The sequence below is a fragment of the Arabidopsis thaliana genome, chromosome 4 (genome assembly GCF_000001735.4).
Source record: "Arabidopsis thaliana chromosome 4, partial sequence".
Taxonomy (NCBI): domain Eukaryota; kingdom Viridiplantae; phylum Streptophyta; class Magnoliopsida; order Brassicales; family Brassicaceae; genus Arabidopsis; species Arabidopsis thaliana.
In genome coordinates this window covers 13,856,838-13,882,915 of record NC_003075.7, presented here as the reverse complement: position 1 = coordinate 13,882,915, position 26,078 = coordinate 13,856,838, and the positions used below count along the sequence as shown (strand labels likewise).

At 36.5% G+C, this 26,078-nt stretch overlaps 7 protein-coding genes and 2 long non-coding RNA genes across 19 annotated transcripts; 4 read left to right on the top strand and 5 right to left on the bottom strand.

The window, feature by feature from the left end:
- Positions 1-10: 10 nt before the first annotated feature.
- Positions 11-4,215, bottom strand: AT4G27870 (Vacuolar iron transporter (VIT) family protein). 2 transcript variants are annotated; one of them, NM_001341890.1, is made up of 9 exons: positions 3,576-4,161; positions 3,252-3,311; positions 2,570-3,070; positions 2,322-2,465; positions 1,942-2,094; positions 1,417-1,749; positions 1,014-1,247; positions 829-890; positions 34-737 (listed from the first exon to the last, which is right to left on the bottom strand). In NM_001341890.1, exons 1-9 carry the CDS (start codon positions 3,931-3,933, stop codon positions 237-239), a joined length of 2,346 nt encoding a protein of 781 aa, NP_001328259.1. In that variant the 5' UTR covers positions 3,934-4,161; the 3' UTR covers positions 34-236. The 2 variants fall into 2 exon arrangements, with proteins under 2 accessions (NP_567789.2, NP_001328259.1); NM_118925.3 differs by lacking the exon at positions 3,252-3,311 and having other exon boundaries at positions 11-737; positions 3,576-4,215.
- Positions 4,216-6,387: 2,172 nt separating this feature from the next.
- MEB1 (vacuolar iron transporter (VIT) family protein) lies at positions 6,388-9,208 on the bottom strand (the record flags this gene model as incomplete). 4 transcript variants are annotated; one of them, NM_001203926.1, is made up of 8 exons in its annotated part: positions 6,388-7,122; positions 7,192-7,253; positions 7,339-7,593; positions 7,670-7,759; positions 7,879-7,962; positions 8,052-8,396; positions 8,472-8,837; positions 8,967-9,208. In NM_001203926.1, the coding sequence occupies 8 exons, from the start codon at positions 9,106-9,108 to the stop codon at positions 6,676-6,678; spliced, it is 1,791 nt and encodes a 596-aa protein (NP_001190855.1). In that variant the 3' UTR covers positions 6,388-6,675. The 4 variants fall into 4 exon arrangements, with proteins under 4 accessions (NP_001190855.1, NP_001329317.1, NP_001329316.1 ...); NM_118924.2 differs by having other exon boundaries at positions 6,390-7,122; positions 7,670-7,804; positions 8,967-9,119; NM_001341888.1 differs by having other exon boundaries at positions 8,052-8,837; positions 8,967-9,108.
- AT4G27852 lies at positions 9,009-10,893 on the top strand. Of its 4 annotated transcripts, NR_142370.1 has the most exons (3): positions 9,390-9,757; positions 10,013-10,112; positions 10,188-10,876. It is a non-coding gene; the product is annotated as an other RNA (long non-coding RNA). The 4 variants fall into 4 exon arrangements; NR_142371.1 differs by adding an exon at positions 9,009-9,156 and having other exon boundaries at positions 9,397-10,837; NR_142372.1 differs by lacking the exons at positions 10,013-10,112; positions 10,188-10,876 and adding an exon at positions 9,122-9,156 and having other exon boundaries at positions 9,427-9,841.
- AT4G27850 (Glycine-rich protein family) lies at positions 9,407-12,540 on the bottom strand (the record flags this gene model as incomplete). Its single annotated transcript, NM_118923.2, has 7 exons — positions 12,459-12,540; positions 11,789-12,061; positions 10,947-11,609; positions 10,639-10,859; positions 10,465-10,520; positions 10,179-10,382; positions 9,407-9,647 (listed from the first exon to the last, which is right to left on the bottom strand). Exons 1-7 carry the CDS (start codon positions 12,532-12,534, stop codon positions 9,407-9,409), a joined length of 1,734 nt encoding a protein of 577 aa, NP_194514.1. The 5' UTR covers positions 12,535-12,540.
- Positions 12,541-14,213: 1,673 nt separating this feature from the next.
- Positions 14,214-15,933, bottom strand: AT4G27845 (uncharacterized protein). Its single transcript, NM_001341887.1, has 8 exons — positions 15,902-15,933; positions 15,740-15,805; positions 15,240-15,443; positions 15,098-15,136; positions 14,892-14,930; positions 14,761-14,808; positions 14,537-14,659; positions 14,214-14,417 (listed from the first exon to the last, which is right to left on the bottom strand). The coding sequence occupies exons 2-8, from the start codon at positions 15,792-15,794 to the stop codon at positions 14,359-14,361; spliced, it is 567 nt and encodes a 188-aa protein (NP_001328730.1). The 5' UTR covers positions 15,795-15,805; positions 15,902-15,933; the 3' UTR covers positions 14,214-14,358.
- Positions 15,934-16,308: 375 nt separating this feature from the next.
- On the top strand, positions 16,309-17,997 carry AT4G27840 (SNARE-like superfamily protein). The gene has a single exon (NM_118922.5). It carries the CDS (start codon positions 16,866-16,868, stop codon positions 17,646-17,648), a length of 783 nt encoding a protein of 260 aa, NP_194513.1. The 5' UTR covers positions 16,309-16,865; the 3' UTR covers positions 17,649-17,997.
- Positions 17,998-18,256: 259 nt separating this feature from the next.
- On the top strand, positions 18,257-21,267 carry BGLU10 (beta glucosidase 10). 2 transcript variants are annotated; one of them, NM_118921.4, is made up of 13 exons: positions 18,257-18,552; positions 18,653-18,716; positions 18,927-18,985; positions 19,077-19,152; positions 19,243-19,314; positions 19,392-19,479; positions 19,576-19,831; positions 19,901-20,016; positions 20,095-20,321; positions 20,408-20,433; positions 20,512-20,599; positions 20,710-20,800; positions 20,885-21,267. In NM_118921.4, the coding sequence occupies exons 1-13, from the start codon at positions 18,427-18,429 to the stop codon at positions 21,120-21,122; spliced, it is 1,527 nt and encodes a 508-aa protein (NP_567787.1). In that variant the 5' UTR covers positions 18,257-18,426; the 3' UTR covers positions 21,123-21,267. The 2 variants fall into 2 exon arrangements, with proteins under 2 accessions (NP_567787.1, NP_001328392.1); NM_001341886.1 differs by lacking the exon at positions 18,257-18,552 and having other exon boundaries at positions 18,589-18,716; positions 20,885-21,258.
- Positions 21,268-21,966: 699 nt separating this feature from the next.
- On the bottom strand, positions 21,967-22,274 carry AT4G07905. Its single transcript, NR_142167.1, has one exon. It is a non-coding gene; the product is annotated as an other RNA (long non-coding RNA).
- BGLU9 (beta glucosidase 9) lies at positions 22,171-25,266 on the top strand. Of its 3 annotated transcripts, NM_118920.5 has the most exons (13): positions 22,171-22,470; positions 22,561-22,624; positions 22,831-22,880; positions 22,975-23,050; positions 23,135-23,206; positions 23,291-23,378; positions 23,471-23,726; positions 23,796-23,911; positions 23,985-24,214; positions 24,302-24,327; positions 24,407-24,494; positions 24,606-24,696; positions 24,806-25,266. In NM_118920.5, the coding sequence occupies exons 1-13, from the start codon at positions 22,345-22,347 to the stop codon at positions 25,041-25,043; spliced, it is 1,521 nt and encodes a 506-aa protein (NP_194511.3). In that variant the 5' UTR covers positions 22,171-22,344; the 3' UTR covers positions 25,044-25,266. The 3 variants fall into 3 exon arrangements, with proteins under 3 accessions (NP_194511.3, NP_001329458.1, NP_001329459.1); NM_001341884.1 differs by lacking the exon at positions 22,561-22,624; NM_001341885.1 differs by lacking the exon at positions 22,171-22,470 and having other exon boundaries at positions 22,514-22,624; positions 24,806-25,167.
- The last annotated feature ends 812 nt before the right edge of the window (positions 25,267-26,078 follow it).

Below are 26,078 nucleotides of genomic sequence, written 5' to 3'. Positions count from 1 at the left end.
CTTTTTGTCATTTTTTAAAAATGATTTAAACTTATTAAAAGGCACAGATCTTCCATCATTATTATGTTATGCTTATTTTAGTTTATTCTACAAGTGGAAACGACTTTCTTCTACACTCACAAGTCACAACAAAGATTTGCCGACAACAAAGATTTGGAACGAGAGCTCACAAAAGCAGAGTAAAAGAGAAAAGCAGCAAGTTTCAGTTTGGATCATTCTCCAGGCAAGATTCAGTTTCAGTACGATGATGAGTATCCAAAGCCGGCTTTTCTTCCCATAAGTGATGAAAGCATCATCTGTCCCACAGGTGTTTCCGATCCATCAGACCATCCATGCTTCTCAAGCAACTGTTCCAGAAAGTTACCAACCACATAAGAAATCCCCGACACCGATACAGCAATTGACCCGTAGTACAGAATGCTCTTCAGGTAGCTGCCTCTCGGGTACCTCACATGAGCTTTGGCTATGGCGAGCAAGACGATGCAGAATAGAGATGCCCCGAAAACTGAAGCAACTTTGTAGTCTTTGTTGTGTTTTTCACTGAATGAGAAATAGTAGACTACAGGAGGGAGTATTCCGGTGATTATGAAGGATAAGATTGCGACTGTTGCGTGAAGTGTGAAATTTTCTCTTCGTCCAAGGAGTCGCTTATACCGACCTTCTTCTTCTTCTCTACCGTTAGTCTGGTTATCTTCTGTTGTTGTTCTTATGGGTTCCTCCTCTCTAAGTTCTTGGAGCTGCAGAAGAAGTATCTCTGTAAGTTTCTTGAATTTGCCAGTTACATGGTTCATTACCAAGTTCATTACAAAGGTTTTATTGATCACTCACATTATGAATAATAAGAATAAGCCCGCCAAGCAAGTTTGCAAGCCCCAAGACCAGAATATTCACTGCAACCACAACAATACAAACATGTGTTGAGATTTTCAAGCAAGATTTAGATTTTCAAGCAAGAAAAAAGTGTTTTGTGTTTTACAAATGAAAATGGATAGCTAGGGGTAAGCGGTACTTACACATTGAAGCACCAGAACCAGCGGCAGATGAAATAACACCAAGGCTTGTGATGGCTTCTAGTAGACCTCCGTAGACAATGCTTTTCAAGATTTCCAGTTTACGTCCTTGAACAACAACTCGTCTCATTAACGGTTCCCTTAGAGACCCTTCTTCCAGCAAATTCCCTGCTGAAATATCAATTTCAGGATTTGCTGGACCGGTAATAACTCCTCTGTCACCTGTGTCCATCACACCTAAACAGAAGCGGAAAGTTTGCAAGGTATGAATAGGAATTACTAGACAGAACGGTAAGAAGTTAATCTTCAAACAAAGGAGAGACAGAAACCGGTTTTATTCTACGTATTTGGCACTGAAGCTATGAATATGATTTCCTCGCATCATTATAACCAGAATTAAGATTACCTGTTACTTTGGTCAGACCAAAATCTGCCGTGCTTGTGTCAGGAGTGTCTTTTCCTTCAAACAGAAGAGGGGCACCTTCTTCATGAATTGTAGTTTCTACTTTCAATCCGTCGGGTCCGTTAGTCACTGTGTTTAGTATACTCATGCCATGAGATGGTTGAATTGGGGAGAGACGTCCTTTGTCTGACGTGTGATTCCCGTCTGCTGTACTAGAATCATCATTGTCAATCTTTTGCTGTGTTTGCTCCTCCACCATAGGAGCCAGAAACTTTTGCCCGTCTCCAACAATAGCTCCATTGTTTACAATTTCGCTTGTATCGTTTGATTTTGCAACTGCCATCATATTAAGAAAATAGTGCTGGAGTCTTTAAAAGTCAAACGAGAGACGCAAAAGCTAAATAAGAGAAGAAGTATTGGCTATCACGTTTTTTATTTTTATTAAAGTTGCTTGTCAACGTCAAAAGCTCAAACTACAACACACGAACATGGGTTCCACTTTCTAAGAGTGACATTGCTTATATGTACCTTGAATCGAAGTGGCTGCATCAGGCTGAACAACGGCTGAGCCTGTCGTATCCTTTCGCATAGGACTTAGGTTACCACGCGATGGATTAACTACTGGGACAATGGACTCACGTGGTGGCGGATTAGCTTCCAAGACACTAGATGATGCCCCACCTTGACAACACAAAATAAATACATTCAATGCTAATGCTGAAATGTTACAAACCTCCTTCAGCATCATAGTGAGTACAAAAGGAGATTCATTGCAAATTTAATTCTCCTAGACACCGAAGTAGCCACTGAAGTTTAGCAGACGGGAATCACCGTTTTGCAGTACTAAAGGCAGGGAATGCCTAAATCATAAATGGATTGATGATACTGGAAAAGGAACGAAACAATACCTTGCTGAATAGCTGATTCCTTTTTGTTGAGGCCAAATATTGAACTGAACCAATTGGAATCGCCTGTAGCTTCCACTTGAGGGTTTGGCTGAATCTTTAACCCCTCAACTCCTTGACGGGGAGGAATCGGCTTTGAACTCACCCCTGATTTTGTTTTCCAGAAAAAGAAAGCATGCTTTGGATACAAAAAGGGATGGCATCTGAAATAAGTTTTGATATATCAAGGTAACTTTTACGGTCTAGTGTACCTTTGGGAATAAATATGGTAAAGCATGACAAGCACTTGAAGACAAATGACTCATTTGCAGAGTTTTCACCGCCATCTAGAGATGGCAAATTGTCTTCCGAATGAAAAAGAGGCTCAGTCAAATGAGGCCGCTTTGAATCTCCCAGCTCATGACGACGGATCTTCCGTTTCCTTCTTTTGAGGATAACCTTTTTGGTGATGCAAGAATCGCAGTTTGGACAGTACAAATCATGTGTCTCTTGCTTATCCATCATATTCTCCACATCATGATATTCAACATCTTCGAAGTCCACCTCCTCCTCTATCACCTCACCAGCGAGTGGATCAACAGCATCCAAGTCTTTAGAGACATCACCATCTAGTACTTCTTCAATTTCACGAGATCTTTCGTTATCCTCAGAAGTTGAACCGTTTTCAGGTTCTAACTGCGTTTGCTCCCCATTCAAGTCAGCAGTTTGAGACTCCTCATGAGCATCAGGTATGGCACCAGCTGACTCAGAACCTAACAGAAGAACATCAAACAAGAATTAACCAGAAACTCAACTACATATGATGACAGCTCCAACCAAAAAACACCCAATGGTTAAATAGACAACAAATTTCCAGTAAAAAAAGACAACTAATCTAATGAATTTTGCAGCTAAAAAGTTCGTTGGTCCAAGTAAGCCTAACACTGGACTGACCTTTGCATAACAAAGATCCCTCTTTGTAGGTCCAATCGCAGTGGCGACATTTCCAAATTCCTTCATATACAAACAACAAAACATGACTACGACTTCACCAAAAGAAACGTTTTTATCAGAAAATCTACCATCCTACACTAAAAATTCAGACTCAGGCTTCCAATTTCAGGATTACAAGACTAAAATCACAAATAATCCAAAACCTTCTTTAGGCAATTAGGCTAATTACTCTACTTGATAAGGAAACAAAAAGACGATAGACTCAGCTCCAACAAGCTTGGAATTTCTTCAAGTGATCCATAATCGGAGATTTAGTAAACTAACCTTGTTCTCCGTCGAAGAAGACGATGCAATTCTTCCCGTCGTCATGCTCTTGGTGAAATACGATTTCAGTTTCTAGCTCCGGGACCTCCAAATTTACTAAATCGGTATGTTCTCCATCGCCGTTGCTGTGGAAATCGGGGGTCTCTTCCGTTCCACCATCACCGGAAAAGCTAGAAGACGACGACGAGCTGGTGTTGGTGATTGTACTACTGTCCACACTAGTATCGTGTCCCTTTCCATGACGGAATGTTTTCCTCTCCAAATCAACAATTTGTTCGTCATCTTCTTCAACTTCTATTGGCTGGTGAAGCTTCTCGGTCCCGGTGGTGGGCTCCGTGAGTTCGGCGGCGGATCCCATCAGAAAGGGAAAAGATGACAAAGTGGAAGACAGGAATGGCCAAATAAGGGTAAAGCAAACAAAAAAGGAGAGATTCTGAGATCTAACTATCTATAGAGAAGGTGATAGATATTATGTTGGGGTCGTCTTTGTCTCCTTCTTCTTCCTCACTTGAACATTATCAAATACATAAATGATGATTCTGCTTATTAATTATATGATTATTGATGGTGATTTGTTTGTTTTGACTTGGCCGTTGATTGAGCACTACTCCTAGTTCTAATATACTAGTACTAGTTTTATGCAAAAACTTTTCACGTGTTTAAAGCTCTTTGTTAGTTAGTTACTAAAACTGTAGGACTTTTTGTTTTCTTTTGTAATTTTGTTAATATTTACCTTTACTACATATAGTTGACAAAGTAAGTAGTATTAGTGATTTTTTCCTCCCAAATTTCATTATTTCTAAAAATACCACCTACTATTATGGGATTTTCGAAACATTATGTGACTTTTATTTGACACCTTTAGATATATAGACTTTTCGAAAATACACAACAAAATAACTTAGCTTATTTTAAATAACTTGTTTAGTATTTGATAGTTTATTTTATCAGTATTGTTCTTAACCAAATTATTTATTTAAATTTACCATCTAAATGCTTACCTACTATATTTTCCTATTACAAATTTACAACTGATTATTCATTATGGGAAATAGTATATTGTAACTAGTAAAATTGTATACTTAGTAGTAAAAATTAACAAACAAATTAGTTGAAGATTTTGTCACCTTCTTTTCAGGGATTTATTGGCACATGGATGACAGATTGGAGACACTGACTGCATTCATTTCACGATCACGTCCCAACTACATCGATGCCTCAAACGTGGAAAATAATCAATACGGCCAAAGAATTCTTATCTACATCAAACACATAGAGTTGACAAAAATATTAATAAAAGACAATAATAGTACTCAAATTAAGAATTAACAACACATCTTACAATAATGTTTGTTTATCCACCACTAGTTGTTTTTAATATACTAATATTCTAATAAGAAAGTCGCATCTTGAAATTAATACTCGATAGAAATATTCCGTATAAATTTTTCATGCAACACGTTTGCTGACATAGTACCATTACAACATGTCAACATTATTAACTTAATCATGCTAACATAATAACATCCATATTTCATTTTTCGAAAAAAAAAAAATCCATATTTAATTCAGTTATGGCTAATCTTTTATCAACAAAATTGGCTAGATACACATTCCTTGCATTATAATTTGCATTCAGATATATAACTTCTTCACACACAAAAAAAACCTTCTTCATTAACAAAAAAAACTTCTTCATACTAGTTTGTTTCGATAATGGTCTCGTCTTTTACGTTTGAACGTGAAGTTTCTCGATGATATGGTTGTGATCAATCACCATCACCATTAGTATATATTCGTTTTCCTACGTTTATCAGGAGAAATTGAAAGGAAATAAGAAATGTGACACATAGATACTTAGTTACACAATATTTGCCCAAATCCCCATGATTCCTAAAATCTTAACCATTCTATCAATAATACCACCTAAAATAATGATATATAACCCCAAAAGCACGTTACTAACATGCTTATGTTGTGTTCAAACTAATTTGTGTCATCATTTTTAATTAAAATCTTAACTCTATATTAGAATCGTGTAAGAATGTAGGTTGAATTTAATTATATGATCGACTCACTCAATATGATGAGTCATGAATGTGAACGTAACCTTGAGTTCACATGGATTTATAATTTTATATCATATATAATAATTGTTAGGTATTCGCATTAGATGGTCCCATACGAGTAGAAAGAATCAACAAGATGAAAATAGTACACGTTGGTTAAACTTTAGTTCAAATTAGATATTAAACTGTAGCTTCTGGAATGGCACAAAGTGCCAAAAACTCTCATCATTTGCTTAATGTAGTTGAATTTTTTTGTGCTGAATAATTTTTGCTTGTTTATGTTTTCACTCATCCCTGAATTTGATCCATGATTAAAATGAAATAATTAACCAAGCGTTTTTCATGTGATGCCATTTTTCATCAACTTTTTCTTATTTTCTTTGATTCTTCATCATTCAGTCACCGTAATTTTTTCCCCTTTTGCTGATGATACATTATGTATTTTGGTGAACATAAGTTTTTCTTTCTTTTTTTGGTATCAAGGTGAACATAAGTTCAATCTCCATATATTATACAACTTGTTTAGTCACAAAATTTGCTTATCTCAGAACGTGTATCAGTTGTTTTCCATATCTATGAAACTGTATTTGCCACCACCACCAATCTTTAAGTTCCACATTTTTAGTAGGCGTCCGACCAATTGAATCTAATTGATAAACCCTAATTTTCTCCTCGCACGCAGTGCTATTTGCATTTCCATGCATATGTCTAATTGTTTGTAATCGCCATTGTTTAAAAGACACATAAGGTAACAACATTTATTAATTAACATGCACTATAAAACCTTATGAACTGGTTATTTTTGGCACTAGAACATGTTACAGAATTCTTGTTCACGGAACCTTCTCAGCAACAACAAGTGTTTGATCCAAAACTAACTTGAAAGAGAGCCAAGTCTAGCACACAAAAAAAGTTTTTTTTCTTGGGGTCAAAATCAAACAATTCTACCACTTTTAAGGAAAATAAATTGGGCCACGTAAAGAGTACGAAAAGAACAGGGGAAGTGAAGAGAAGACGAACAAGAACTCGTTTCAAACTCGTTGAGTTTCTGGAGAATCATCATAAAACCCGCTTTTCTCAAGCCATTGACTCACCAAGTATCCCACAAATTGAGAGAATCCCGACGCCGTCGTCGCCGTCGTCGTGTACCGAAACAGAGTCTTGACATAATCGCGTTTCTTCGACACGTAAGCTTTCGCTATTGAGAGCAAGACGATGCAGAGTAGAGACACTGCGTAAACAGCTAAAACCTTGTACTCTTGTCTCTTTTCCATCTTTTTTCGAAACGAGAAACCGTATACTAAAGGTGGGATCAATCCGAAGATGACGAAAGAAGAGATTGCGATCACTCTGTGAATCCTCGAATACTCTCTTCTCCCGAGTACTTCCTCGTATCGATCTTCTTCTCCTTCTCCTTCTTCTGGAGAATCATCAGTGTTGGTTTGTTTTCTGGGTTTCTCGTTTATTAGTTCTTGGAGCTGCAGAAAAATGGATCCTTTATTGAATTCTTTGAGAGTTACATACAACAGATGAGAAAGTGCACTTACGCTGTGAACAGTCAGAAGAAGACCGCTTGACAAATTGGCAACTCCCAAGGCTAAAACGTTCACTGAATTACAAGCAAAAGACATTAGCAATGTTTTAGGCGTTCAAAGTGTTCGACGAAATGCCTCAGAGAGAATGGGATCACTTACGAGTTGAAGCACCAGAAGCTGCCGCAGATGTTACCGTGCATAGGCTTGTGATGGATTCTGTAAGACCTCCATACACAATACTTTTCAGAATTTCTACTTTATTACCGCCTTTGCGTGGTTCAACACTATTTGGGATCTCTGATTGAGCATTAGGTGGCAACATAGGTTCTGTTTGAGTTTCCTTATTGATAATTTGCTTGGAAGGTTGCTCCAGTGGTGAAGGATATATCGGAGTTAGGTGACTTTTTTGGTTCTCTAGTATATTCAAGAATTTTTGTTAAGAACCAAACTTAATTAGGATTCATCTCAAAAATCAGAATTCAAAAGAGACCTGTTTCCTTGTCTACATCTTGGTCAGGATCTGCAGCTTCTTTATCGTGATTTTGAGTTTCCTTATTGACAGTTTGCTTGGAAGGTTTCTCTAGTGATGAAGGGTATATAGGAGTTAGGCGATTTCTTTTGTTGTCTAGCATAATCAAGAATCTTTGTTAAGTAGCAACTGAATAAGGATTCATCTCAGATTCAGAATTCAGAACAAACCTGTTTTCTTGTCAAAATCTTGATCAGTATTTGCAGCTTGGTCATCGTGAGACTTGGAATCAGTAGACTTGGGAACGACCTCGCCTGGCATAGTTTCGAAAATCGTCAATCAAAGTGTCGAACGAGTAGATTGAAGTGACAAAGACAAAAGAAGGGAAAGAAAAAGCATGTACCTTTCTCCTTGTGATATCTCGGAGTGAAACGGGACCTCATTGAAATAATGAAGAGAAGCAACACCGCAGATGTGGGAAGTAACAAAAGTACAGAAGCAGAAGGCATCCTCAATGTAGGCATAGATGGTAATTGCAGATGTGGTTGAATGAAAGGCGGTGGAGAAGTCGAAAGGACAGAAAGAGCAATAATAATACAGAGGAATAACCAAGCAAAAACATCGAGGTACCACTTTGGAAAACTCGGTCTGTCTTTCTCGTTACTGACATCTATGCTCGGTTCCTCACCAATGATACCGAGATCTTCGTAAGTTCCTAGTAACTCTGAATCAACAACCCCTTTCTTTCCTGGAATTGCCAAGAAATCAAGCTCAATCACAACTGTCCATCTAACAATATCGAAAGAAGAGGAAGAAAGGGTACCTCTGTCTTCAGAAGAAAACAGCGGCTGAATAAAATCAGAGAACCATGATGGAACCTTTGTGTTCTTGTCTTTGGATTTTGAACCATTCTCAGTGTCACTGTCAACAGCTTTGTCATGGTCTTTTGTGTGTTTGGGATCTGATATCTTCACGAGCTTGACTGTTTTGGTGATATCTTCACCACAGCAAGGGCAGTATATGTAATACTTATGTTGGTTTTTGATCACAATCTCCACATCATCATCCAGTGAATCAGGTTCTGTCTGTAAATCTTTTGCTCTAACTACAACTTCAGTTTCAGAGTATTGGTTCTTGTCTACGGATCTTGAACCATTCTCAGTGTCAATAGCTTCATTTGACTCCGATCCTATGGGTCAAAATTTGGATTTTGAAAAAGATGGGAACAGTAGTAATACTTCATATACTTTCTAATCATATATCAATGCACTATAAGTGTGTATAACTAACTAATCAGATGTACATATAATTCTCAGACCTTGCTCCTGGCTGAAGTCAACGCTATCATCCTTCTCGCTGTCGAGTGGCGAGTCCTCCGGGGGAAGGTTGGTCAATTCATCTGTGCAGACACTGTTGCCGGCGGAGCTTGGAGTTGGAGTTGGATTCATGGTGGGATCCATCGGAGACAAGCAAAGTTGAGATGCAGAACCATGCTATCACAATTTATGGTTACTCTCTTGATCTGAATATTTTAATTTCACGAGTTCCACGTTCTTTAATATAATCCCAACTAACTTGACTTTTTATTTATTTATATAAATGAAGTAAGTTAAGATCAAACTGATAAATCTTGATTAAAAAATCGAATCTTTTTGCTTACATGGAAACAGGACAAAACAAATTAAGACCATGCAGCTAAAGAACAACTCTTTTGGTAGCTTTGTTGTTTATCTTAAACATACTTGCAGAATCTTGAAATCAGTCTTTTCGGTACTCAGCTGCAAGCTCATGAAAGCCAAACTTTTCAAAGATATCACTGACGATTCGGCTGGCAATGAATGAAAAGGCAGATGCCCCAAACGCCATTCCGGTGTATTCAGCCATGGTCCTGAGTTTTTGCATGCGGAAAGCGTAGGCTTTGGCAAAGGAGAGAGAGATGACGCAGACCAGAGATGCAGCAAGAACAACCGCAGCTTTGTAGTGTCCCTTGTCGGTTATTCTGTAAGAGAAGGCGTAGCAGAGAGGAGGTATCACACCGAAGAAGAAGAAGGAAAGCACAACGACGACGCAGTGGAGCGTGAAGTTCCTTTTGTTTCCCAGCAGTGTTTGGTACGGATCGTCTACTTCCTCACTCGTCATATGATCAGTGTTAGTACTTTGAGATCGTGGTTGATTCGTTTTTAGTCGAAAGAGCTGCCAAAATATATTCTATTTTGTAAGTGTGAATCGAATGAAAAGGTTTTTACTCATAAGTGTTTAGAGACGCATGAGAAAACAAAGTTAGATGTTCGGTTTCTCAAGGGAAAACAGAGTATGTGCTCTGTTTAGTAAATTATCTTACTAACGTCTTAAAAGTTTTTGCAGGCAAAAAAAAGAAAGGAAACAAAACGACTTACGTTGTTACAGATAATAATAAGGCCACTGGATAGACTCGCTAGCCCCAAAGAGATAACGTTGACTGCAAGTAAGATTATATTAGTTTTAATTGAAATGTATGAAGAAACTCAATGCCGTGTTTAAGTGTACTTACGAGTTGAAGCTCCGGAAGCGACAGCGGAGGATACGACACCGAGGCTTGTGATGGACTCGATAAGACCTCCGTACACAATACTCTTCAAGATGTCTAGCTCTCTTGGTAAGTGGTTTTGAACTAGAACCACGATATATTTCAACATTGGTAAGTGGTTTTGAACTAGAACCACGATATATTTCCACATTTCCTTTGGATTTGGCACTGAAATAGGAATGCTGATTGGTTTATCATGATCCTCTGTAAGTAACACTGGACTAGGGTCATCGATTGGTTTATCACTAACATCAGGTTCCCGGGTCGGATCCACATTGGATTTCCACAAAACATCTGGAAGTGGCACTGAAATAGGAATGCGGATTGGTTCATCAGGTGCACGAGGCGGAAACAAGATGGGAAACAAAGGTTGAAGTCATCATTCCAACACAGAATCAGAGAGTTGAGGGAAAAAGTGCGATACCTTTGTTATCCAGCTGAGTATTAGGCGTGATGGTTTCTTCGCTCCTAGATGTGTTTTTGTCATCTTAAGCAAATAAATGAGAAAGAGGGTCAGGGAAAGATGACAAAGATGATGATCTCCTGTTATAGTAATTTTACATGTGAAAATACCTAGAGCTTTATCTGTACTACTAAGACGGGGTTGAGGTTTTATAAAAGTTTGTGGAATAACTCTTTTGCTCCCTACAATATATATATAGTGTTAATATAAGTCTTTGGTAATGTTATGGCAAATGGAAAAGGGAAGAAAAGGATTCAGAATTCCCCTACATGTTTTAATTGCTGCAATAAGGTTATTGAAGATGGGGGAAATGGAAGCCCAAGGGAGAGTCAGAATGGCAAGGAACAATAGCGAGAATACAGAAAGGTACTTGATACTCGGGAAATGTATGAGCCAGCGATTTTTTTCATATAGATGCGGCCCTGGCGATGGCAAAGGAGGATCCGGCCCTGGCGATGGCAAAGGAGAATCCGGCCCTGGCGATGGCAAAGGAGAATCCGGCCCTGGCGTTGGCGAAGGTGAAGGAGGCGGCCCTGGCGATGGCAAAGGAGAATCCGGCCCTGGCGTCGGCGAAGATGAAGGAGGCGGTCCTGGCAGTGGCAAAGGAGAATCCGGCCCTGGCGATGGTAAAGGAGAATCAGGCCCTGGCGTTGGCGAAGGTGAAGGAGGCGGTCCTGGCAGTGGCAAAGGAGAATCCGGCCCTGGCGATGGCAAAGGAGAATCCGGCCCTGGTGTTGGTGAAGGCGAAGGAGGCGGTGGCAATGGTGAAGGATAAGGTGGCGGTGGTGGTGGCAGAGGAGGATCAGAGGACCACAGGACAATGACTGATAGCAATAGTAGAACCGCAACCAGTAGGTACCGCAGAGGCAGAAAGTTGGGACTGAGCCGTGACAAACAGTTTGGGACAAGTGTCTTTAGTTTCTTCCATAGTCCTGTAAGCAATGATGGGATTGGTCATGTTGATCAAGAATCAATCAACACATTAAAGAAATCAAAGTGTCTTCGACATATAGATCAAGAAAGAGTGTTGAACCACTTAAGCATTTAAAAAGAAGAAATAAATAGTGTCTGGCATATACACAAAAGCAGTATGTATATGTAAATGGTTTACCTGTGAGAAAAGACAATAAGAGATGAAGGGTAGGGAACTCGAAGGGCGAGATAACGAGGGGAACCCAAAGTACGTAAGCCTTTGTTTTGTACGAATCGGTCTCTTGATTCTTTACAACGAGTTCAGCGCTTTTGGTGATGTTAGTTTTACATTTAGGACAGTAGAGGTTATGCGTCTGTTGCCTCCTTATCTCATCCAAAGCCTCATTGGGACTTCTCGACGTTCTCGTCTCTTCTTGAGATTCATTATTGTTATTCTCTTCTCTCTCGGTTCCTACGTACAATACAACAAATATTGCACTCAACGAAATACAAATGTTGTCTTTTAACACTTTTCTTGATCCTGATTATTCAAGAAGAGATGATTTCTGATATTCATCCAACTATTCTCTCTGACACGAAAAACTGTTTACTTTTTTTATAAAATGCATCCAACATTTTTTTGATATTAATTCAAAATTTAATCTACACAACATTCGAGCTTAGATCTCGCAGTAAATCATCTTTTGGCTTTTATTTCTGTTTTCATGAACATATATAAATGCACAAATCAGTAAACAAATGTTAACGTACGTAACTCTAAAATATACAGTGCTACTAAATCAGGAATAAAATGAAACTCTTTCATCACACAGGATCACAACGTAAATTATATATTAGCTCTATATTACCGTCACTCGCAGTAGAATTCGAGCTGTGGGTGGAGTCAACGTCATCCTCATGGGAATAGGGAGTGGTTGGTTCCATTGTTGAGGGTAATGAATTAATGATGACAAAGAAAACAGAAGGACGCTTATTTATATGCCCACGACCTGCTTACTATCTCATTTTTATATTTCGCTGATCTACTTCTCTAACATTTGATTTTTCATAGTCGTATTCTTTTAATATACCGTGAATGAGATGGTTCTCAAATAGAAAATGGTTCTCAACTGAATTGACAGTTGTCATATCACTTGTGGTTTATTCTTTTTGAAAAAATCTTCTCGTTTCTGTCAATGGAGATGGCTAAAAACTAAAAAGTTCTTCAATAATAGCCGATTTTTATCTCTATCCTACTTTTTTTTATATTGTTGTACCTCTTTGAAAATCTCCTACTGCATATGCTTTAAGTTCTTATGCAATGGGACACAATTCATGTACATTCTATCATAAGATTCAGGTTTATAGAAAAGTTAACATTCAATAATAGGAAGAAATTGATTATTCCAATTGTTGGTCTTTTTGTTAATTATACGTAATATTTTATGACCCTGTAAAGTCAAGGGTGCAAAAGTCACGCATTTTAAGAAGTTGTTATAGCAATGTCTTTTTTTTTTTTTTGAATCGAATGCAAAATTTTATTCAATCAAAAGCTTTTGTACAATGAATGTGACTGTATGTTTTAGAGTTTGAAAATGTCTTCTTTTTTTTTTTTTTCATTTTAATGCCTCTAGAATTTACGTCATTCATTGTTTATGACTTGGGGAATATTCTTATTATGTGAATTTTATTTTCGTCATTGTTTTGTGACTTGAGGAATATTAGTAGAGTTGACTATTAACATAATATTTCGAACTTTAAATTTGTTGTGCTTGTATTTAACAGACCGAGTCATAAAAAAATAATACATATACGACCTGTATTGGGATTATGTGGCTTCTATTTGGTTATGGCTTGATTAGAATTACGGATTTTCGTTAGAAGTTTTATAAAAGGGTTTTATTTAATAATTTGTTCTGTCCGGTTTGCTATCAACCATGTTTAATTATATATAATAAGAAATATGACATTGTCACATTAATTTCTTAATTATATGTAGACTTTTCTAAAGATGAGGTCTTTCTTTAATCAAATGACCGAAGATCATCGTGCATATAAATGGAGTTGGTTATCAAAACAATAATCTAATATTTTATTTTAGTTAGGATTTTTTTTGTCAAAGTTTTAGTTAGGATTTATTATTTATTTCATTAAGTTGTATTTTAGACTTTTAGTTAATTAGATTTGTTTGTTTCGTTGATTTTTGAGGGAAAATTTCTATTTCAAATTCACAAGATTTTTTCTTGGTGGTATGTTTCAAATTCACAAGATTGGAATCAAAAATGATAATATATAAGTTCAATTATTATTATTTTGTTTACTCAAAAGTATAATATTTATTTGTTAAATTTCTAGATTTTTCAAAACAATTATAAACGATCTTTTTAAGGTATCATACATGGAAAATTTGATCAATATGATTTCCTTGTTTCCAGCGAAGTAAAAACTAAAATTCAAATCATCAACCGTTAATATCCAATAAGCTATACATGAGTTTGGATAAGAATATTTCATTCATAAAATAAAAAATTAATTACCAAAACTCTAGCACTCTATTGCATCTTTTGCAATATATTTATGAAACTTATTAGTTTAAGAAATAATTAGTTTCCAGTAATAGTGCAATGATTTCTATGCTTTAAACTCAGTACAAAATGATCATTACACTATCATCAATCACTTACTATGGGTTTCAATCAAACAAAAAACTCGTTCATTTTAGGGGGTAAGAAGAGAGGATAGTCAATTCGTTGTCTATTTGCTGGGCGTTTAACGATGAATTATCCATCCACCGGGACTAATTTTCCAACGTCCACGTTGCTCAGACACTGCATATTTTCCAGGGGTCAAGACAAGAAAAATGGGATTATTTCTTTTGAAAATATCGTATGTCTTTGTTTTATATTGTATTGGAAAGAAATGAAGCAGCGAAAGCATTGGGAATGACCTGATGTGCTCGTAGAACTTTGATGACCTGCACCATCTTGGTGTAGAGGAGTAGCACTATTTTCGTCTCTACGAATAATTATTGAATTCCGTAAAAGAGTAGGCAATCGTTCCAAGGTTTTAGCTATATATATATATATGGCAATTGTGTCATTGAAGATGAAGGACGACAAAGGGAATTTTTTTTAATAGAGTTTTTGTTCATCATCATAAGGAAATGTATACCTAAACTGCTGAGACTACGATTAAACGATGAGTTTTTGTCGACTGGTTCTACATATAGAAAATCGACCATTTAACCATGAGTACTTCAAAGATATAACGTGTCCATCATAAAGAAATATGAGTGCACATACCACTGGATTCAGGTTGAGATGAGTTTTCTTCGTCTGGTCCTACAAAATAGGAAATCGATCATTCAGGAATTAAAGACGAAAGTGTACGTTTTCATCATAAACAAACAAATGTTCTCGACTGGTATTACACAGATACAAAATCGATCATATAAGCAATAGTTCAAAGCAAAAGTGCATCCATCATAAAAAAGTGTGTCTACACATACCACTGAGATTAGGATTCAATGGTTTACTTTCGACAGATCCTACAGATAAAAAAAACCGGTCACTCAGCATTCAAAGAAAAAAAGTTATCTTCATCATCATAGAGAACAATATATATACATGTTTACGTGTACATATGGATACCTTTGGGAGAACTTGAAAGGAACTTGAAGGTAGGGATCCAGAGCACGAAAGGTTTCTGGTCGTCGGGAGAAAAATCATCTCCCTTTTCAACGATTAGAGCTGTTTTAGTGATGTTACTAGTACACTTAGGGCAATAGAGATCATGAGTGTCTTGCTTACGTATCTCTTCCAAAGCCTTCTCGGGAGATCGACCTTTCGAGCTTTCTTCATGACCATTTTGAGATCCATTAATGTTTATTTGTATTAAAGCCAAAAGTTGACAAGAATAACTAATTGGATTCACCAAGTCACTCTCAAGAATGGTTAAAAATAAAATAAAAAAAATCACAAAATCTTGATTCCCATAACTAAAAAGAAATGTGATAACGAGTACATTAATCTACCATGGGGGTGCCATTTCAATGGAATTCTCTAGCACTAAAATTCTATGTAAGAACAATGTACATCCTACTCATAAATCAAAAACCTAAATAACAATAAAGGAATGATTAGAAACGTACCATATAGACCATCGTCGTCGTCAAGCACTTGGCGTTTGGGCACGATGGATTCCATTGAAGTTGAACCTGGTGTGAATGATCACAAAGGGAGAACCAGAGAACAATTATATTTTATATATCTAACGCGTTTTTTAATTTTTAAAATCGTACTATTGAACCCACCATGAGATTAAATAAAGAACCATGGAAAGGCTAAACAATGACCGAGTTTTATTCTTCAAATAAACATTATGATCTTATGACTTTTTATCTTCATTGTTTATGACTTAGTGAATGTTAATTACAGTTGACTAATGGAATTATTAGCATAGTTAGTACTTTGAATTTTAGTATCGAAGCAGTCTCAAATCATAGTCAACTTAATATGAAATTAACTTAGAGAAATAGTATTATTGTGGCGTACATGACCTGATCACTAACCTTGCGTAAAGTATTGAAGATTTATTGATTATGGGTCGTTGGACGGAAGGACTTGTACTTGAAAGTCTTTTCTGTTAATATTGGGCTTAGAGGCCCATCATTTTAAAGGCTAAGAAATTCTTTATATCTTCTATTCTTTTTTTTTTTTTCCCGTCTTATATCTTCTATTCAAGCGTTTCCTAATGTTATTTATCCGAACAGACTAATCAGTTTGGGCCAAAATCGAAATAACAAATCGTCACGGTACCAGTAATCGCTAGTGTATACGTGTCGGTAGTCCAGCACAGGGATGAACGAAGCATGAACTAACTTTTCCACGTGTCATATATCCATTACACGATCTATGAAAGCTGGGGTATTCTTGTAAATATAAATTATCCTGAGGGCACTTTCACCAAGGTAATCGTTATTCTGCTTCCCGTTTTTTTTATCTTTTTCCGGTAAATTTCTGCTCTAACTTTTTTTTTTTCATCATCTTTTTGGTTTCGCCAATAATGGAACTCTTCTTCCACCATTTTCCTGGAAAATCTCGGTATCGAGAAGATGAATCCCTAGACAGATAAATCTAGAATCACTCAAATCTCTGCTCTTCTTCCGATTCAGATCGTATCGAATTTTGAATTTTGTATCTCGCTACACTGTTCGATTGAGAATTCTTTTTTTCCGATTGATTCGAATCGGATTTTGTTTTTTTCCTCGATATAGAATGACTTCGAATCAACGTATGTTGTTCTACTCCTGCATTGCGAAAGGAACAGTGATTCTCGCAGAATTCGCTTCAAAGGAAGAGCCAGGAATCGAAGATCTAGCTTTGAGATGCATTGAGAACGTACCTCCACATCATTCGATGATCTCTCACACAGTCCATAAGAGAACCTACGCTTTGATCATCGATGGATTGTTTTCGTATTTCGCGATTTTAGATGAGGTCGTAGCGAAATCGGAGTCTGTATGGCTATTCAATCGATTGAAATCAGCTACAGAGTCTCTAATGGAAGACGGATCTACTGCGGATTCGTTGGATAATCCGACTCAACACTGTCTCCAATCAAAGCTAGATCCAGTTTTCGCTGAGATTGCTGCTATTGGTGGTAATCATAATAAGGATTTGGAATTGGAGTTTGGATCACCGAGGAGTATAGCGAGGGAGATTAAGAGTAATAATCAGAGTTTGGATTCGTCCAAGGGACGAAAAGGCGGTGCGTTGATGCCGCTTTTAGGAAAGCCGTTGAGGGTGTTGAAGAACAAGAAGAGATTGCAGACGGAAGCGAAAAGTGAAGGTCATTGGAATGAGAAGAAGATGGACCTAGGAGGAGGAGGTAAAGGAGTGAGGAATGGTTTGATTCATGATCATCATCATAGACAAAAGGCAAAACAGATATGGAGGAAACATGTTTGGATTGTTTTGATGTTTGATCTCTGTATCTGCCTTGTTCTCTTTGGAATCTGGCTTTGGATTTGTCAAGGGTTTCAATGCATCGATGGGTAATTATCTTCGATCATCTAAGTTATGTGTGGTTGAATGTTTAAAAAAAATATCCGAGGTGTTGTTTCCAGGGTTTAAAAAGAAAGCCTGGTTTACACGTTTGTGATGATGTTTTTGTTTGTGTTTTTTTGAAGTTGTTCTTCATGAGGTAAAAAGAAAAAAAAGTGTTTGTAAAAATCTCTTTTGTAATGATATCTCTTCGTTTTCTTTGGATGTTTTGATTACACTTGATTTGTTGTGTGATATTGGGCGAAAGATGTGGTCTATGCAGTTCAACGTCTACGAATTTTAACCCCAACATGACCAAAACACTCATATTTGTAGTTCTTAGATGTAAATTTTTACTGCATAACCCATCTTTTCCAAAATGTTTGTCAAACGTAAATTAGCATTTTTGTCCGCAAGATACAATGACTTTAGCATGAACCAAAAGGGAAATAAATCTCAATCAACCACCGTATTAATTATTTTCCGAAATTCATATGTGAATATAGGAGTTGTTTAGCAATTCAGAAAGAAATACTAATCAAGGTTTATAATTACAGAAATCTGGAAATGTATGTCGGTCACATCAGAAGGAAAACTGAAAGAGATATTTCTTGAATCTTCTTCTTCACATATATTTTGTCACATTGTATAGAAAAAGATTGTTCACTTCCGCTACTTAACGGTCAAGACAACGACCAAGGCCACCAGGCCCCTTCACTTCTTTTATCTTCGAAAACCAAAATTTTCAATTATTTATTCTCTCCTCCACTCACACGAAAGTAGCAAAAGCAAAATGAAACTTTACTCTCTACTTTCCGTTTTCTTGGTCATCCTCTTGGCAACAAGCGACAGTGATGCCTTTACCAGAAACAATTTTCCAAAGGATTTCCTCTTTGGAGCCGCCACTTCTGCTTATCAGGTTCGAATCTGCTTCTTTGTTCTTCATCTTTTTATCTTAAATTATTTTGTCTATAAAATCGAGTTTTTTTTTGTCTACGTTGGGGAATTTGTGGAAATAGTGGGAAGGAGCTGTTGCTGAAGATGGAAGAACTCCTAGCGTCTGGGATACTTTCTCACACACTTGTAAGTATATTTTTATGTGTGAGTTTTTGTTTTTGCGAACAAATTTACCAATTGAACATAAGTTCTGGCTAGGGATTATTAAAGATTCATGTAGTTCATTTCATAGGTTACTCTGTGGTTCAATATAATTGCCTATTTCGAAATTTTGTGTTCATTATTAGGGGATTTATATGAGAAAATTTCTGATAGATTCTTGTTCGAAACTTGCAGACAATAGAGGTAATTTAGGTAATGGAGATATAACATCCGATGGGTATCACAAATACAAGGTTCCTCTCTCTCTTCTTTGCCGTTAAATTTTGGAAGAAGTTACCGTTAAGTCTCTGTTTTCCAATTTCGATGTTGTTGATACTTTGGCAGGAAGATGTTAAGCTGATGGCAGAAATGGGCTTAGAATCATTCAGATTCTCTATCTCCTGGTCAAGACTTATACCTAGTAACACCCTCTTCCTTGTTTCTTTATTTGCAAGTAACGATATTGTTGTTTCTGACCTCTTAAACCCTTTTTGTCTGTGTGACTTTCCAGATGGAAGGGGACTCATTAACCCAAAAGGTCTACTGTTTTACAAGAACCTCATCAAAGAACTAATAAGCCATGGTGAGTTTTTTTGGTTTACATCGCTACTAAAGCCAGTTTATAGCTTCTAATTAAAATTTTGGCAAAACTATTAACAGGAATCGAACCACATGTTACACTTTACCACTATGATCTTCCTCAGTCTCTTGAAGATGAGTATGGAGGCTGGATCAACCGCAAAATCATGTAAAGGATAAAAAGAAAAAAAGATTCTGATCTAGCAAAGTCAATTTTTAAATATGAAGTGTAAATAAAAATGGTGTTTGTTTTTATATATTGCAGAGAAGACTTCACTGCTTATGCAGATGTATGTTTCAGAGAGTTTGGGGAGGATGTGAAGTTATGGACTACAATAAACGAAGCTACAATTTTCGCCATTGGTTCTTATGACCAAGGAATCTCGCCCCCTGGACATTGTTCTCCTAACAAATTCATCAATTGTACTAGTGGAAATTCTTCTACAGAACCATATCTTGCAGGCCATAACATATTGCTAGCTCATGCCTCTGCTTCAAAGTTGTATAAACTAAAGTACAAGGTATATACACACATTTTTTGCTCTTAAAACCTGAACCTCGTATGATCATAGTTCATTATGATGGTGCAGAGTACGCAGAAAGGATCCATAGGGCTTAGTATATTTGCATTCGGGTTATCTCCATATACAAACTCCAAGGATGATGAAATCGCAACTCAAAGAGCTAAAGCTTTCTTCTATGGCTGGTGAGCAAAAAGAAAGCTTTCTTTCTCTGTGTTTCAATAACTTGCGGACAAAATCTGAAGACTAAAATGATAATTCAGGATGTTGAAGCCTTTGGTATTTGGAGACTATCCGGATGAAATGAAGAGAACTGTTGGATCGAGATTACCGGTGTTTTCGGAGGAAGAGTCAGAGCAACTTAAAGGATCATCTGACTTTATAGGAATTATTCACTACACGACATTTTATGTCACAAACAAACCCTCACCTTCTATCTTTCCCAGCATGAATGAAGGCTTCTTTAAAGACATGGGAGTATATATGATTTGTAAGATTAGTTTTCTTTCATCATTAACCAATAGAAAAATGCTTCTGATCAATTCTTAAAACTAATAGTTCTTCTTCTTTGGACAGCCGCTGCGAATTCTTCATTTCTTCTGGTAAGGTCCTGCAAATTTGCATAATACATATATATTTTTTGCCAAAAGCTCTTCTTGAATCAATTGTTTTTCTTGAAGTGGGAGGCTACTCCATGGGGTCTTGAAGGTATTCTTGAGTATATAAAGCAGAGCTATAACAATCCTCCAATCTATATTCTTGAAAATGGTACAACACTTCATTCTCTTTTGTTTTCTTACTCTGTTGTGTCTGCTTGAAAGCACACTTTCTTGTTCTTTAAGATTCTTCAACTTGCAATTTTTTAAATATAAAAACAGGTATGCCGATGGGACGCGACTCGACATTACAAGACACACAAAGAATTGAATTCATTCAAGCTTACATTGGTGCTATGCTCAATGCCATCAAGTATGATTCTCCTTCTGCATCTTTTAGTCCTCATATTACTACATTATGATTCATGGTCTAATTCCAGTTTTACTTACTGATCAGGAATGGATCGGACACGAGAGGTTACTTTGTATGGTCGATGATTGATTTGTATGAGTTACTGAGTGGATATACGACCAGCTTCGGAATGTACTATGTGAATTTCAGCGATCCTGGTCGCAAGAGGACTCCAAAGCTCTCTGCTTCTTGGTACACTGGTTTCCTCAATGGTACAATTGATGTTGCTACTCAAGATACTATTCAGTTGCAGAGCAACATCTCTGGCTCTTCTTCATTGTAATATATTTAACCAAAGGATCCTTATTTGGTTTATTTCATCTATACAAAGAAAAATCTCAGTGACTTGGCAAAATGAATTTATAAGAATTGCATAGAAAAAAAGATGTAACTTTTGAGACCAATAAATGTTGCATAGATTCTTGAAGATAAAAACTAGATAACGGCATTCGAACACAACCACAAAAGTCACAAAGACATTAACAACTTAAATTTCCAGTACATAGAGATAGAGTTGCATTGGAAATTTATGTCAGTCACATCACAAAGATTACACTTACACCGAAAAATAAAAGAAGATACATTTCTATTGCCTTCTTCACATGTATATTTGTCGCGTTTTGTGAGTGGAAGAAGAATGAATAGAAAAGATCGGTCACTTGATATGTACTTTTCTTTTTAATGGTCCAAGAAAACCACTAAAACCCTTTAATTATATTCTCTTGAACTCAGACTAAAGGAGGAAAAATGGAAATGAATCTTATGTCTCTTTTTTCCATTTTTCTGGTCATAGTTTTGACAACAAGCTATAAGTGATAAATAGAAGATCTTTTATCAGAAAAGAAAATACAAGCTATAGTGATAGACCGCTCAGAATCAGCTTATAATAAACGTAACTTTGATGTATATCCGTCATACTAATGTTAGAAAAGATTAGAGATGAATTTTATAATATGATTTTGAATTCACAACGCAAGATATCCAAGCGACTTACCCTTCATTAGGAAAAAAAAAGATATCCAAGCTACCAAAGGAGCTTCCCAACTTTAGAATAAAGAATAAAACGCCGTATGAATCCGAAACCTATAATAATCATAATTTGCCGAGAATTTTGTAAATTTTGTCGTTGTTGGGTCAAACGTATAGGCCTTACGTTATGAAATGTTTGGGCCTATTTGGGCCAATAATTAACATCATCAGTTATAGTGATTGGTCGCTCCCCTCGCATGGAACCACATCCACATGTGAGAACAAATTTATGATTGTAGTGTACATAATATAAGTGGAAATATATGTCGGTCACATCACAAGGAAACCGAAAAGAGATATTTCTTGAATCTTTCTTCTTCACATATATATATTTGTCACATAGAGAAAAAGATCGATCACTTGCGCAGTTTTGCTACGGTCAAGAGAACTCCAAACACCTTCATTTTTTATTATTATTTTTTCTTGAAAACCAAATCTTCAAAACTCTACACTAAAACGAAAGGCGCAAAATAAAAATGAAACATTTCTCTCTACTTTTCATTTTTCTGGTCATCCTCTTGGCAACAAGCTACAGTGATGCCTTTACCAGAAACAGTTTTCCAAAGGATTTCCTCTTCGGAGCCGCCACTTCTGCTTATCAGGTTCGACTCTGCTTCTCTGTTCTTCATCTTAGTTGTGTTGTCTATAAAATCGAGTTTCTTTTGTCTATGTTGGGGAATTTGTGGAAATAGTGGGAAGGAGCTGTTGCTGAAGATGGAAGAACTCCTAGTGTCTGGGATACTTTCTCCAACTCTTGTAAATATATTTTTGTTTTTGTTTGAGTTTTTGTTTTTGTGAACAATTTACGAATAGAACATAAGTTCTGGCTAGGGATTATTAAAGATTCATGTATCTTTGTGTAGTTCATATCATAGGTTACTACTCTGCGGTTCAAATTATGAGTCATTATTAGAGGGTTTATATTGGAAAATTTCTCATATATTCTTCTTCAAAACTTGCAGACGATACAGGTAATGGAGATGTAACATCTGATGGGTATCACAAATACAAGGTTCCTCTCTCTCTCTTCTTTGCCCTTTACTTTTAAGTTGTCGTAAGTCTCTGACTCTGTTTTCTCAAATTCAATGTTGTTGTTACTTTGGCAGGAAGATGTTAAGCTGATGGCAACAATGGGCTTAGAATCATTCAGATTCTCTATCTCCTGGTCAAGACTTATACCTAGTTACGCCTCTTCCTTGTTTCTTTATTTGCAAGTAACGATGTTATTGTTTCTGACCTCTTAAACTCTTGTTGTCTTTGTGACAGATGGAAGAGGACTCATTAATCCAAAAGGACTATTGTTTTACAACAATCTCATCAAAGACCTAAAAAGCCATGGTGAGGTTTTGGTCTTTATATATAATCGCAACTATAGCCAATTCATAACTTCTAAATATAATTTTTTGGCAAAACTATTAACAGGAATCGAACCACATGTTACACTTTACCACTATGATCTTCCTCAGTCTCTTGAAGATGAGTACGGCGGATGGATCAACCGCAAAATCATGTAAAGGATACAAAAGATTCTGCTCTAACAATGTCATTTTTTAATTATATGAATTGTAAGTAAAAAAATGTTGTTTGTTTTTTATATTGCAGAGAAGACTTCACTGCTTATGCAGATGTATGCTTCAGAGAGTTTGGGGAGGATGTGAAGTTATGGACTACAATAAACGAAGCTACAATTTTCGCCATTGGTTCTTATGACCAAGGAACCGCGCCGCCTGGACATTGTTCTCCTAATAAATTCGTCAATTGTTCTACTGGAAATTCTTCTACAGAACCATATATTGCAGGCCATAACATATTGCTAGCTCATGCCTCTGCTTCAAAGTTGTATAAACTAAAGTACAAGGTATATACACACATTTTTTGCTCTTAAAACCTGAACCTCGTATGATCGTAGTTCATTATGATGGTGCAGAGTAAGCAGAAAGGATCCATAGGGCTTAGTATATTTGCATTCGGGTTATCTCCATATACAAACTCCAAGGATGATGAAATCGCAACTCAAAGAGCTAAAACTTTCTTATATGGCTGGTGAGAAAAAAAACTTTCTTTCTATGTTTCAATAACTTGAGGAAAAAATCTGAAGATCACTATGAAAATTCAGGATGTTGAAGCCTTTGGTATTTGGAGACTATCCGGATGAAATGAAGAAAACTGTGGGATCGAGATTACCAGTTTTCTCAGAGGAAGAGTCAGAGCAAGTTAAAGGATCATCTGACTTTATAGGAATTATTCATTACACAACATTCTATGTCACAAACCACCAACCTTCAGCTTCTCTCTTTCCCAGCATGGGTGAAGGCTTCTTTAAAGACATGGGAGTATATATAATTCGTAAGATTAGTGTTTTTTTCATCATTAACCAGTATAAAAATGCTTCTGATGAACTCTTTTAACTAAGAATTCTTCTTCTTTGGATAGCCACTGGGAATTCTTCATTTCTTGTGGTAAGGTCATGCAAATCTGCATAGCACATTTATATTCTTGAATCTCGTGATTTTCCTAACTCAGTTGCTTTTTTTGAAGTGGGAGGCTACTCCATGGGGTCTTGAAGGTATTCTTGAGTATATAAAGCAGAGCTATAACAATCCTCCAGTCTATATTCTTGAAAATGGTACAACACTTCATTCTTTTTTGTTTTCTTACTCTGCTTTGTCTGCTTGAAAGCACACTTTCTTGTTCTTTAAGATTCTTCAACTTGCAATTATAATAAAATAAAATACAGGTATGCCGATGGTACGCGATTCGACACTACAAGACACACAAAGAATTGAATACATTCAAGCTTACATTGACGCTGTACTCAACGCAATGAAGTATGATTCTCCTTCTGCATCTTTTAGTCCCCATATTACTACTATATAAGGATTGATTGGTATAATTCCAGTATTACTTAACTCTCTCTCTCTGTTTGTGACTAATCAGGAATGGATCGGACACGAGAGGTTACTTTGTATGGTCGATGGTTGATGTGTATGAGATATTGAGTGGATATACGACCAGCTTCGGAATGTACCATGTGAATTTCAGCGATCCTGGTCGCAAGAGGACTCCAAAGCTCTCTGCTTCTTGGTACACTGGTTTCCTTAATGGTACAATTGATGTTGCTTCTCAAGATACTATTCAGTTGTGGAGCAACTTCTCTGTCTCTTCTTCATTGTAATGTATGTTTTAGCCAAAGGATCCTTGTTTGGTTGAGTTCATTTATACTGTGAAACATCTCGGTAACTTGGCAAATGGTTTGATAAGATTTGCATATAAAAATGATGTTACTTTTGAGACCAATAGTGTTCCATTGATTCTTGAAGATAGTAAAATAGATAATGACACTCGAACACAACCATAAAAGTCACAAAGACATTAACAACTTAAATTTCTAGTACATATATAAGAGTTACATTTGGAAATGTATATGTCAGTTGCATCACAAGGATTACACTTCGCCGAAAAATAAAAGAAGATATTTCGATAGTCTTCTTCACATGCATATTTGTCTCGTTTCGCGAGTGGAAGAAGAAGGATTATGTAAGAAAACGCCAACTTTGGAATACAATAATATTATTGTAAGAAAACGCCGTATGAATCCGAAACCTATAAACATCATAATTTGCCTAGAAATTTGTAACTTTTATCGTTGTTAGGTCAAACGTATAAAATGAGAATGATCATCCCATGCTTGAGTGGCGTGTTCAACTAGACCAAATTTTTTGTTAGAGCGGTGGAAACGCCTTTGTTTTTTAAAAAAAATTGGCTTCCCTATAAGCAACAGTACTGTATATTAGAGCTTCACTAGTGCAATATCTTTGTATATTCTTCGATGATCAGTGAACATACTACCAACGTCACGACCTTTTAAAACTTAATTATCAATTTTGGTTCACAAATAACAAAATTCGACTCTTTTTGTTGTTGTTTTTGATAAAAAAAATTGCAGACACACCAACTCCTAAATAGATTAATACCGTGTCCAAGCTGAACAAGAAATCCAAAACTTGAAAAAACTTCACTACACACTAGTCCCGGTCAATTTCATTTACCAAAGCTCATACGTTCTAAAGAAGACTATGGGTCGTAGATCGTAATAGTTAGTTTGGTTTAATGGAAAAAAGTCAATTCTTTTACTTTATTAGAGGTTTGGTTGAAATTTGTAACTGATTATTCTTTCAGTTTCAATTGATTATCATATATTTTACAATTT

Excerpts from the sequence above, each read along its gene's own strand:
- AT4G27870 (NM_001341890.1), bottom strand. The coding sequence starts at position 3,933 with ATGGGATCCGCCGCCGAACTCACGGAGCCCACCACCGGGACCGAGAAG. Across the intron at positions 2,466-2,569 it reads TACCATATTTATTCCCAAAG|GGGTGAGTTCAAAGCCGATT; the intron begins GTACACTAGACC and ends AAACAAAATCAG. Across the intron at positions 1,750-1,941 it reads TGCAGCCACTTCGATTCAAG|TTGCAAAATCAAACGATACA; the intron begins GTACATATAAGC and ends ATATGATGGCAG.
- AT4G27845 (NM_001341887.1), bottom strand. The coding sequence starts at position 15,794 with ATGGAATCCATCGTGCCCAAACGCCAAGTGCTTGACGACGACGATGGT. Across the intron at positions 14,931-15,097 it reads ATTGAATCCTAATCTCAGTG|GACCAGACGAAGAAAACTCA; the intron begins GTATGTGTAGAC and ends CCTATTTTGTAG. Across the intron at positions 14,660-14,760 it reads TCGTAGTCTCAGCAGTTTAG|CTAAAACCTTGGAACGATTG; the intron begins GTATACATTTCC and ends ATATATATATAG.
- AT4G27840 (NM_118922.5), top strand. The coding sequence starts at position 16,866 with ATGACTTCGAATCAACGTATGTTGTTCTACTCCTGCATTGCGAAAGGA.
- BGLU10 (NM_118921.4), top strand. The coding sequence starts at position 18,427 with ATGAAACTTTACTCTCTACTTTCCGTTTTCTTGGTCATCCTCTTGGCA. Across the intron at positions 18,717-18,926 it reads GGATACTTTCTCACACACTT|ACAATAGAGGTAATTTAGGT; the intron begins GTAAGTATATTT and ends CGAAACTTGCAG. Across the intron at positions 19,832-19,900 it reads TGTATAAACTAAAGTACAAG|AGTACGCAGAAAGGATCCAT; the intron begins GTATATACACAC and ends ATGATGGTGCAG.
- BGLU9 (NM_118920.5), top strand. The coding sequence starts at position 22,345 with ATGAAACATTTCTCTCTACTTTTCATTTTTCTGGTCATCCTCTTGGCA. Across the intron at positions 22,471-22,560 it reads CCGCCACTTCTGCTTATCAG|TGGGAAGGAGCTGTTGCTGA; the intron begins GTTCGACTCTGC and ends TTGTGGAAATAG. Across the intron at positions 24,495-24,605 it reads AGTCTATATTCTTGAAAATG|GTATGCCGATGGTACGCGAT; the intron begins GTACAACACTTC and ends AATAAAATACAG.